This window comes from Malania oleifera, chromosome 11, assembly GCF_029873635.1.
Source record: "Malania oleifera isolate guangnan ecotype guangnan chromosome 11, ASM2987363v1, whole genome shotgun sequence".
In the NCBI taxonomy this organism is placed as follows: Eukaryota; Viridiplantae; Streptophyta; class Magnoliopsida; order Santalales; family Ximeniaceae; genus Malania; species Malania oleifera.
Genome location: NC_080427.1, coordinates 13,228,344 through 13,241,342, shown reverse-complemented (window position 1 = coordinate 13,241,342; position 12,999 = coordinate 13,228,344). Strand labels below are relative to the sequence as shown.

Here is a 12,999-nt window from a genome sequence, read left to right as displayed (position 1 = left end):
AATATATTAATTATTAATGTAACATAACTTAGTTTTGGAATGAAAAACAAGAATCATTTATTAATTTAAATTAATATTAACAATTATAAATGTTAATTTAATTAATGATACAATTTTAACATAAATTGATATGATAATCATATGTTATAAATATAAAAGAACAAGATTATTCTTAATAAAAAATAATATTATATTATTTTTACTTAATAAAAATATTTGAATATTAATTAAAAATAACAATTAACATAATTATTAACTAAATTGTTAACCAGAAATTAACTATATATTATTTTATCATGCATTACAACCTACTAATTATTAATGGAATATAATTAAATTATGACATAAATAAAAAGAACCATTGAAACATTTAAACTAATATTAAGGAAACTAAAGTTTTTAATTTAGTTATTAAAACTATTTTTAACATAAACTAATCATATGTTATAAATATACATTAATAACAAGATTATTATTAATTGATAAATAATAATATCATATTATTTTGGTCAATAGAAAATATTTAAATTTTAATTAAAATATTAATATAGTTATCATTTAAATTTATAATTATAAAAATAATAATATTTTCATTTTAAGTAAATTTAAAAGTAACTATATGTCATTTTACTATGTATTATGACATATTAGTTATTATAATTCAATTCTGGAATGAACAGGAATTATTTATTAATTTAAATTAATATTAAATAAATTAAAAATTTGAATTTAATTAATAATATTATTTTTATTACAATTTAATATGATAGTAACATGTTATAACCAAACATAAATAATAACATTATTCTTAATTAAAAACAATAGTCCTATGTTTTTTAAGAGAAGATATTTAAATTTTAATTATTAATAATCAAAATAATTAATAATTAATTTTTAAATGAAAATACTAATATTTGTTTTAAAATAATTATATAATACTTTATAGTAAAAGTAAGTATCCAAATACCATTTATTTTTCCAAAAATCATTTATTTTAAATACAACAAAACATCACTTATAATTTTCGATACCTTTTATTTTCTGCACTCATTAAATTTATCACTTTTTCTGAAAAAAACTTCCACGCAAGCAGTTCCAAATGGCCTCTAAGACTAACAGTCATACACACAACGCGTAATACCAATTCATATAAAGTAAGCAATCTTATGCACTTTATATATATGCAAGCAATTTTATTAAAATTCACTTATATTTTTAAAGTTAGGGTATGGTGACAAAAATAATTGCATAAAATCAATAAGTTCTTAATTATATTAATTAAAAGTATAAGGATTAGAATAAATTTTTCTTAATAGGATAAGGACTAATTTATGATTTCATTCTAAATTTAATTAATAGTATATATGCACGCACATGCGTGCTCACTGCATGCATGCAATTTGTCTCACCCAATTGGCCAATTTGTGCCGTGCATAGAGTGCTGCAATGAAGAAGTCGTCTATTAATTAAAATATAAAAATGAAATTGCTTGCATGAATACACGTTGCTGCGCCCTTAGCAAACCTTACCGATTCGCAAATTGTTAAGAAAGAGAGGAAAAGGAGGCTAGAGGAGGAGATAGGTAGGCGTGGATGTGCGATGAGTATATATAGGCGTGGTTATGGATATAATATATCTACTTGAAGTTTTTGCCTTCGAAGGTCTGACCAAACTGCCAGTTCTTGGGGGCGATGTGCCAGGAGGTGGAGAAGCGGCCGTCGCTGGCCTGGACTCTGAAGGTGAGGGATTCCCCAACCAGCATGGCGTCGGTCACCCACTTCTGTCCCCAGTTCCTCTTCAGTGTCGTCCACTTCAGCTTGTCGTCGCCCTTCACCTGCACGCTCGTCACGTCTCCCGCTCCACCCACGTTCCACACCAACACCATGTTGAAGTAGGGGTTCCCGGTGATCGTGAACCTGATTCCTCCCTCCTTCTTGCATGGAACCCTGCATTATTCATATTCATCAGTTATTATATCATTTAGTTACTGGCTACAGCTATCGTCACATCCCATATATGCACGTACGCACGAGAAGGAGATTCGAATCATTCGAGAACTAGTTCTATATATGCATGCATGCATGCACCTTTTTAAAAATAGTTTATGAGCAGGGCCGATAGCACACAGGTTGGCTCTGGAATGAAGAGATGCCCATTCCGATTAATCCTTTCCTATGTTAAGGAGAGATCTTGAGATTCGTGTGAATTTGAAAATGATGTAACATAAAATTTTATTTATTTATTAAATTCAAATTCAGGGTTTCAATTTTACAGCGTATCCATTACTTTGAAGATTTATAGTTTGAATTTGAGGCCTCTTAACAGAAAATTAATCTCATGAGTAGACCCTCGTGAAATGTTTTGGCGAGTTCCTGGGTGGTTTTCCGGGCAAGCACATAATGATTGAATCCATGTGGGCATGGGGTCGAGCTTGTAGCTAGTTTCCACGGTCATGTGTCAAGTTGAGATATCACCGGGACATCCTTAACACTTGCAAAATTGTGGGTGAGACATTAAGATAATATATATTTGTTCATTTATTTATGTGGGGTTGATCAAATTTAGATAAGACCCTTTTTAATTTTTTGAAATAGAATTATATCTCATTAAAATTCAATGCAGCTTGAAATCTAAGGCCTCTCCAAATATAAGATAAGGAATTCCTTAATTAGATCATTGGAGTTCGATCTTGTTCCCAAAAGATTTAGAGAAATGTAATAAAGAACGACAGTTGATAAAGTATACAGGTAGGGAATTAAGTTTGTACCTTCGGTATTGAATAGGAATAATGCCAGCCTTGTACTCGGCAATCTGAAGGAAAGCAGGCTGAGCAATGTCGAAGTGTTCGCGGGGGGGATTGCACCAGCCTCCGTTGTCACTGGCCTGTTCGAAGTTGGGGGGGCAGAGGTTGGTGCCTGTGATGAACAGGGAAGGCTGGCCGGGCTTGCACCACTGGGGGTCGTCCACGCATTTAATCTCGTAGCATGCCCCGCACGTCTGCCCCTGGTTGAACAGTGCCTGGCTCAGCGCTGCTGTCTGTAGCCCGTACCCTTGTTCCTTCAGGTCTTCATACCCACATGCACCCTCTGCAAAATTAATTAACATAATGATATATTATTATCACTTAATTAGTTAATTCTTCGTCTATGCTTTTGATTGAAATCATATTCAAAATATATAAATTATTTCTTTGCTTCTACGTTTGCTGGGTTTTCCTTTGTGCTGTCCTTGTTTCACAAGTTCTTACTCGTGGATTGATTCTTTTATGAATGAATGATTGTTTTACCTTAAAAAAAAATATTAATTAATATATAGTTGAAACATTTTTCTACCCTATATATTAATATATTTAATATTAAATATTTAATTCCTAATTTAATTCAGTTATTTTTTTAATTACCGTCATTGAAAAAAAAAAGATAATGGATGTATGGGCATTAAGTGGCAATGGGTTTGTTCTAGCATACACCTACACGTATTCTATTAATTAATTAAGGAAAGCTTGATTAGACGGTTATCAATCATCTTAATTTGTTTTTCAACAATATTTGTCTCAATTTAGAAGTAATCTTAATAATTACAAATTTGCAATTTTTTATTTTCAAAATTAAAATGTATTTTATAACTTTCTATTATGTCCTAAAAAATATTAAACTTAAAAATGTCAGCATGCCGACAACTAGTATGTGTGTATATATACAGATAATTTGAGTTAGAGATGAATCACTGAACTTAAAATTGTGAAGACTTTAATAAAATTACATGCAAACAATTTCATTATTTAGGATTGAAACTTTTTGCTTCTCACTCCTTTAATATAAATTTAACTTCTTTTAATATATATATATATATATATATATATATATAAATTGCCATGCAAATTAATTCTAGGGTGTTTGATTTTTCTCCATCTGACTATTTTTAAATTAAAGTTTTAAATCAAAAGATCAACTCTCATCTCAAACCCTTTTTCATCTATATTTTAAAGATGAAGGTCTCAAACCGAGAGGATGATTAGTCGGGTTGGTTCAAGTGGTAAGGGCGACTTGTGACATTGGTGACCTAAGGTCACGGATTCGATTTCCCTTTAAAAGTTTACCCCGGTGAATTACCAGGGGTGCGTCAATAGGCGGGCGACTTTCACCCTTCAAATTTGGTGTTCCACTATAGTGTCCAAAGTGGCATGATAGTGACCAGAGTTCTCGAGTTATTAAAAAAAAGAAAAGAAAAGGGAGAGGAATATATGTAAGAGGCATGCATTTGCCGAAAAATTAATTAATTTATAATGCGGCTGAGTAGGTACGTACGTAGGTGTTAATCATTAAGTAGAACGGACGTACGCATGGAAGCATGCATGCATGCAATTAATTAAGCAATGGAGAACTAGCGTACGTAAAGGTACGAAGGTAGGTATACGTACCCATGGTGCCGGAGCCATCGCTGCCTCCATAGAAGGTAGCATGAGCAGACGTCCAAGGGCCAGGCTTGAAGGGGGGTCTATGATGCTTGTTAGAGGCATCGGGGTGGAAAGGACCGGACCCGGTGATGAGGCCTCTCCTAATGTAGTGGCCGGAGCCATGGGCATCCTGAGGCAGCTGCAACAGTACCACCACAAGGACAGCCACCAACGACGTCGTCAAAATGCCTCCCAAAGGTGATGATGCCATGGCCGTCAAACTTCTTTCCTCTCTCTTTCTTTGTAGCTAACGTACGTCAGATTCAATGTCTTCCTCTATATATAATGTTCTTAATTGTGATCACGGAAGGCAAGCTAGCTTTGTGGCATATATAGAACCATCTAGATTTTAGGCAGACTTTTGTTTTAGGCTGTTTCGGTTGGGACGTAGGGAGAAAATGAAGGGATGCCATTGATTAATTTGGCAATCTTCAATTGAAAAAATGTGCTGTTCCTTTGCTATTCGATCCAATCTCGATCACCTCTTAATTTCTCCTTCTCCAACCAAAAGAAACTGCGACAACTATGTTTAGCCACTGATCCAGGACAGCCGCCCATTTGCATGCAGCTTCTCTCTCTCTCTCTCTCATATATATATATATATATATATATATATATATATATATATATATATATATATATATATATATATTTAGATGTATCAAATTAAACACAAATACAATAAAAACATTAGGAAAAAGTTGGCTATCATGGGCCTGCATGCCGAGAAGAGAGGGACCTGTGCACGCAATCTCTTTATTTTTGCCACCAGAATTGGTGGTGATCTTAATTAAAGTTCAGCTTACAAGTTTTCGTTGAGGAACGAAAAATCATAAGACTGAAGCAAAACAAATATTCTATTATATTAATATATTTTTCAGAGATAATTATTTTTGAGACGTTACACTTGAATAACTTATTAGAAGAACTAATCCACCTCTATACCCTTCTTCACTTTATAAATCCCATGCTTTAACCTCATAGAAGAATTGTAAATCCCAACATTTGAATGTTTACATCTAACAAGGAAATCATCAATATTCCAACTAAGTAACCTTTTTGGGCTTTCTATTTTTTTTATTATCTTTTTAAAAGCTAAACTCAATGGTATTCCATTAAAATTGAAAAATACATACTCAATCAAGTAACTTGAGTTACAATTGTTGAAAAATTAAACTTGCCTTCACCAACCAGCCAACCAACTTTGTTGAATTGATGAGCTGCAATCGGCAGCCCACTGTTGTTGAAGTAGGGAAGTAGGCAGCAACCTCACCAACTCTTGCCGCCTCCGTTGAAATTGATTCCACCTACCATCTCATCTTTGCTATATATATGATGCATGTGTCTGTGTAATATGTGGTGTAGAGAGGGTGAGTATAATAAGTGAGAGAAATTTTGTATTTTGAGTGTTTTGTATATTTTTCATATTATTATTGAAATCAGAGTGTTTTTGTGTGAAATTGATTGTTTTCCTCACGGAATTCAATGACAACTAGTGATTGAGTGTGTTCCCTCCACCCATCAGTGGTATCAGAGCGCTCAGGTCTGCCAAAATTCGCCAAACAAAGGCGAACATGAATTTTTTCCCCATATTTGAAGTGCTCAAAATCAATTTTTGAGCATACCATCGCGTAAAACACGTCGAGACGAGTCCATAGGTGAAAACCACGTTTCAAATGGAGTCTGGAGGCCCTCCCACGCGCTCACACGTGCCACCAATTGAATTAATGATCTACATCATCGACACACGCCGCATGTGCCGATGAGAGTATTGACTGAAGAAGTCATGCGTCGCATGGGCCTTCATGCATCTTTTTCGCCCGACTGACGTGATCCAACATGAAAATTCGATCTGCAACCCAGCCCAGCAACCTAGATCTAGACCCACGAGCATGAACCGACCGGGCTGATTGACCCGTGTCCATCTTCGGGGATTTTCTAGACACGCGGCCTGCCTAGACATTGCCATGTGGCCTAACGGTAGAAATTGACATTGTTAATCTTAGTTAAAAAAAAAAAACTGATCCAAAAATTTTTTTTTAGCCAGTTTAATGTTATTTAAACCGGTTCTTTGCAACCCAAAACTAGTTCCTAAAGGTTTTCGACCTTTGGAGCACACTGGTGGCATCAGATTTGCCAAAATCCATCCCCATCACTCTGTTTTGATATATATATATATATATATATATATATATATATCAAACTCGATCGCAAATGGAATTGCACAAACGGTCATTCCAAAACTGACAAAGGACAACTACAACAACTGGTACATTCAAATGAGAGCCCTACTAGGTGCTCATGATGTCATGGACATAGTTAAAGATGGATACAGAGAAGCCCCATAAAAAAAACTGAAACATCTATGTTTGATGCTTAATGAACGACCCTCCGCGCTAGTTTGAATACACAAATATTGGTATATTATCTCCTCACATATTGTAGGAGTTTACATTGCTATATATATAATGTAAACATAGGAGTTTGTTACAAGAGATTGTGAGTTGATGCACTAGATTACAACAAAATATTTAAATATAAAAGATTGTTGAGATATCTTCATTATTTGAACTTAAGTTGCTGTTATGATCAGTTCCGGGATCCATGGAGATAGTTTCAACAGAATCCTTAACACGCCCCTTCAAGCGCAACGGGGAGGCCGACACGTACATTGAGCTTGGAATAAAGTATTTGAAATCACGAGGATACTATTGGTTTGGTTAGAACATCGACCATCTAGTCCTGGGTGGAGATGAACGAGACTGTAAAATCTTTAGCAGCAACTTTGTCACGAACAAATTGAAATTCTATCTCAACATGCTTGGTGTGGGCATGAAATTCTAGATTGGCTGACATGTAAGTTGCACCTATGTTATCACACGAAAGAGTTGGAGCACGTGGAAGTGTAACTCGCAAATCATGAAGAAGGTATTGGATCCATTGTAATTTAGCAGCAGTGTTAGCGAGAGCTTTGTATTCTACCTCGGTGCTTGAGCGGGACACTATTGGATGTTTGTGAGAACTCCAGGCAATTAAGTTCTTGCTAAGAAAAATACAATACGCACTTCTGGAATGATGACCATCGAGGCAAATTGCCCAATCCGCATCGGAAAATGCTTCAAGGTGTTGAGTGGATGACTTAGTGATAAGAAGTCCATGAGATAATGTATGCTTGAGATATCGGAGTGTGCACTTCACGACCTACTAGTGTAGCTTAGTTGGACGGTGCATAAATTGGCACACACGGTTAACAGCAAATGCCAAGTCGGGACGAGTGAGTGATAATATTGTAGTGACCCAATAGTGCTTCGAAAAAGAGTTGTCTTAGGAAAGGGATCACTATCATGTGCTGATAGGGAGTGAGCCGATGCCATAGGAGATGAAATCGACTTAGCTTCAAGCATTTTTGTGGCCTTTAGTAAATTAAGGATACACCATTGTTGAGATAAAAGAAGGCCCTTTGGTAGTTGTTGCACCTCAACATCGAGAAAGAAGTTGAGATCACCCAGATCTTTAACAACAAAATCTTTCCTCAATAGTGTAAGAAGCTCATAAATGGTAGCTGGAACCGAAGAGGTGATGATGATATCATCAACATAAATGAGAATAATAATGGTCGTGGATCCAACATGAAAAATAAATAAGGAGGAGTCGGCTTTGGATGCAAGAAAACCAAGTTGAATTAAACAAGAGCTCAATCCTAAAAACCAAGCCTTCGGGACTTGTTTGAGGCCATAAATTGCTTTGTTGAGGCGACAAACATGAGATGGATATAATGGATGTGAGAAACCGGGTGGTTGAGTCATATACACCTCCTTAGAGAGTGTCCCATGGAGAAATGCATTTTGAATATCAATTCGGAGCATGGCCCAACTCGCAGAGTAAGCTAGTGAGAGAATAGTTTGTATAGTGGTTGGCTTAACCATAGGACTGTATGTTTCTCCATAATCCAAGTCCTCTAATTGATGAAATCCTTTAGCCACTAACCGCACTTTGTAGAGCTCAAGGGATCCATCAGATCACCTTTTTAGTTTGAACACCCATTTGCATCCTACTACATTCTTAGCCTGAGATTATATAAGGGATTAGGTATTGTTCTGAAGCAGAGCATTAAATTCTTCTTGCATTGTAGCTCACCACTCTGGTATTTTGACTGCATTAGTGAAGCAGGCTGGTTCAATTGTTGCAGCTATTTCAGTAAGTAACGCTTGGGGAATGGGGTATCGAATTGTGCCATTTGTATGTTGCCGAGGTCTGAACACTTTGGCTTGAGACTGAGTGACCATTGAGTGAGTTCATGTAGGCTTTGGTGTTGGAGGTATCTTTGTGATAGGAGGAGCAATGGACAAAGCTATTGGTGACTGAGGTGATGCCATTGTAGGTGATGAAGCAGCTTGTGAATTAATCACATCTGAGCCCGTCAGTGAAGCAAGTAATGATAATGGAAAAATGGTATGAGTTGGCGATGAAGGTTGAGACATGGACCTGCAAATGGGAGAAGAAAACGAAAAAGAGGATTCATTGAAGATAACATCACGAGAGATGTAAATTCGATTGGTGTTAGGATTTAAACATTTGTAACCCTTATGATGCATGTTATATTCGATAAATACACATGGAGAGGAACGAGGCTGCAATTTATTGTTGTTGTAAGGTCGAAGATGTTGATAGCATGCACACCCAAAAATTTTGAGAAGATTATAATCTTGACTGCACTTGTATAATTTTTCATAAGGTGATAAATTATTGACTACAGTAGTAGGCATGCGATTGATAAGAAAACATGCGGTTTGACAAGCTTCATCCCAAAATTTCCATGGTAAGGAGTTGTCGGTGAGAAGAGCAAGTGATGTTTCAATGACATGTCAATGTTTTCACTTAGCACATCCATTTTGGGCATGAGTATGTGGGCATGACAAATGGTGATGAATGCCTTGAGTTTGGAGACGAGTACGGGGGGACTGATACTCACCACCCCAGTCGGATTGGAAGCAGTTTATTTTAGTATCAAATTGTCTTTCAACAAGTTCTTGGAAGGTTAGAAATGTGGGATAAACATCAGATTTGTATTGAATCGGATATAACCAAGTAAATCGAGAAAATGCATCAATAAAGGAAACATAATATTTATTTCCAAGATGTGAAACAACTGGTGATGGACCCTTGGCAACACTAAATATTAACTCTAAAGGAGATGAAGAGACATGCGTAGAAAAGAAAATGGTAACTGATGGCTTTTAGCTTGCAAACACGCAAAGTATGGAGTAGTAGTTTTATTGGAAGAGACTAGAAGCTGAAACTTGGAGATGACATGCCAGACCGTTTGAAAAGTGGGATGCCCCAAGCGATAATGCCTATTGACATTTGTTGTGCGTTCGCTGACAAGTGCTTGTTTTATTGGACTAGAAGGAAGCTGATAGAGACCATCCTTAAGACACCCTTTGTAACAACCCAAAAATTACACTATTTTTTTAAATAAATAAATAAAACACATAAACTATTCTAATATTACTACTATAGTATCTCAGGCCCTGGATGGGCATTGAGGTATTCCTGTACATGATAGACACACCTAGGCAATGAAAACATAAGTCATACAACCATATAAATACATACAATATCAAAATTTAGTGTTATCAAATCATAATTACATTTTTAGATCTCTTATTAGTACCATCCATCCCAAGACACAACACTCTATACACACTTACCCTATAGGCAGGGCAACCAAGGGGTCACTTTATCTGCGAGCCTGATCTGCTCGCCTAACTGGCTCACCTAAACAAAATGTTAAAGTAATGAGGTGAGATAACGCTCAGTAAGTAGAAATATGCAATTACTAGTGTGTGGCGACCAAGCAGCATAACTATTATAATAACATCTGAAGTTGTATAAAATAGTAAATCTGTATAAAGTATATCATACATTAGTCGTAATTTAAAATATAATTGTATCATCTGATATTCTACTTTTCATACTTCTAATATCATACTATATTATCAAATGCTATAAAACTGTATATGTATACATAACTGTGCTTTTTCCCTAGAAATCTATATGTCATGATTTGACCCCTCATGACAGGATTGTGTGGCCCGTAGGCGGGACTTAACTCTGGTTGGCCCACCAGGTAAGTCATTGTACTCTACCCTTCCTCAGTCCAGCCAAACTGCATCCTCTCCTAGGCACGGAATTGGACTGTTACCTCGTCAAATCGGGCCTCCTCAACCCAGAAACTGGGGAGCTGCATCCACTCCGGGCGCGGTTGACGGTACCCACACACTATCTAAGATATGTGGTTACACTCTGTTATGTTAATAGCAACGGTACCGTGCTCGAATAACTGTATCTGTCTGTAATATTTTCACAGAGATCTAATACTGTATATATATATATACTACTATAATTACCTTACTGTTTTCATCATGTTTCCAAAATAACCATAACACTATAATACTATACTGAAAATACTGTATATCTGAATATCATAACTGTAGCATTTGATTGCTATAACTGTATATCTGATTGTATAATCTGTTGACCTTATAGGTCACGCTCGGTTTTGGTAATGACAAATACTTTTGTATTTAATGCATATCTAGTTCATGTGCAGGTCTATATTAGTAGACACATTGATGGCATGTGAAAGCTCAATGCTTGAAGACCATTTTATGTTCTCAATTTTAATATTCAGTAGTGAAATATTTTGTAATAGTAATTAGGATATTTGGTTTGTAATAAGCACACACAACACATGCATGGTTTATTTTGTAAGCTCAAACCAAATACAAACCAAAATGACCGTAAAAAGACCTTAGGGTCGGTCGATCGCACCAGAATTTTTCAGTGTCTCAATTTTGGACATAAATGACCCTAGGACACACACATTTTACACATTTGTTTGTTAGGCACTTGAATAGGGTTTGTATGTTTCGAAACGGGACTGAAATGCACACTTGGTGCACTTTTGGTCGACCGAACCAGGCCTGGGTCAACAATTGACCAAGGTCCTGGTCGACTAAACTAGGTAGTTCAAAAGGCCCTGGTCGAACGAAACCCCTTGGGGTCAAATATTTGACCATTTGCTCAACCGAGACAAAAATGAACTCCAACTACCTGGTCGACCGAGGGTCCTTAGGAAAAATCCCCGCGGTTTGGTCGATCGAACCAATTAGTTCAAAATGGCCTGGTCAACCGAACCTTGGAGAAATGGAAAATCGCCTTTGGAAAAGGCCTTTCGGTCGACCGACCACTCAGTTCAAAATCCCCCTAGTTGACTGAACCATATGAGTCGTGGTCGACCGAACTTATTCTAGTTGACCGGACCTTTCGGGTTGCACCTAATTTTTTACCGCAGTTAAAATTTTTAAACAGTGTTAGAATGTTTTAAATATCATTAAACTTTTCTAACAATCTCTAATAGGTCCCCAACGGTCAAAAATTCTGGTATGTCTATATATACCCTTTCATTTGGGAAAATAAAAGATGGATTAGCAAAAAAAAAAAATCCAATTTCTCTCTCAAGCTAAATACTTCCTATTGCTCATACTATTTCCAAATCCACTCAAACTTACCTTCTTCACTTCTTTGTATCATTTATAAGTGTATTGAGTATGTTCATTTAAAGGTTTGCTCTCTCATTTTGTGAGTGCTTGAATCGATTTTTTACAAGAGCATAACCAAAGTATTCTTAGGAGGCTTTCCTAATAAGTGTACCCTAAGAAGACTTGTGGTGAACTTCTGAGTGTTGCATTCTCATTGCAATGTATTTGGAAGTTTGTATTTGTTGTTGGCTTGCAAAAACATTTTCAAACTTACTCAAATATTTTGTGGTATTCATATTGACATTGTTGTGAAAAGATATTTGTGTTTGATATACAAATCTTTATGGCAATATCTATTCAAGTTTACATTATTTGCTGAAAACAAAGATTATATATATTTTGCAATCCAAGCATATACATATTTATGTGATTGAGATATTCTTCTGATCGATACTCTTGAGGCTTGCTTGATATTCTGTGTGAGCATGTTTGAGTGAATATTTTGAAATACAAAGATTGTCGTTGACACTCTCACGTACGTATTATACTGATAGAAAATATACCTTTAGACCACACTGAGCTTACATTTTAAATCATCAGTGGTGTTTGTGTTTGTGCGCATTTTTGGTACAAATCTACTTTACGTGAAAGCACCTTTATATTGTACCTTTTGATTGTATACATGAGAGATTCTAGGCATGGCCTGAGGGGGCGGTAATCCAGCCCGGTAAGGATTGGTGTAAAGGTTGAGGTCAGCTTTGTGCTAATTGACCTGATTTGTATAGGTGCCGCTCCACCCATATAAGTGAGCAAGTTATTGTGATAATCCTTGTGTTTGTTAGCCAAGGCGGGGACGTAGACAATTGGCCGAACCTCGATAACATATCTGTGTGTCACCCTTCTCTTTACTGCGTTCTGGTGCTTGTATAATTGAATAAACTACTTTATTTAATTTCTGATATTACTTGCACTAGATTGACCATAGGGTTATGAACATAC

The 12,999-nt window shown here is 36.0% G+C and overlaps 1 protein-coding gene across 1 annotated transcript; it reads right to left on the bottom strand.

The window, feature by feature from the left end:
- Nucleotides 1-1,636: 1,636 nt before the first annotated feature.
- LOC131167406 (expansin-A9-like) lies at nucleotides 1,637-4,667 on the bottom strand. Its single transcript, XM_058126214.1, has 3 exons — nucleotides 4,421-4,667; nucleotides 2,768-3,086; nucleotides 1,637-1,946 (listed from the first exon to the last, which is right to left on the bottom strand). Exons 1-3 carry the CDS (start codon nucleotides 4,665-4,667, stop codon nucleotides 1,637-1,639), a joined length of 876 nt encoding a protein of 291 aa, XP_057982197.1.
- Nucleotides 4,668-12,999: the final 8,332 nt, after the last annotated feature.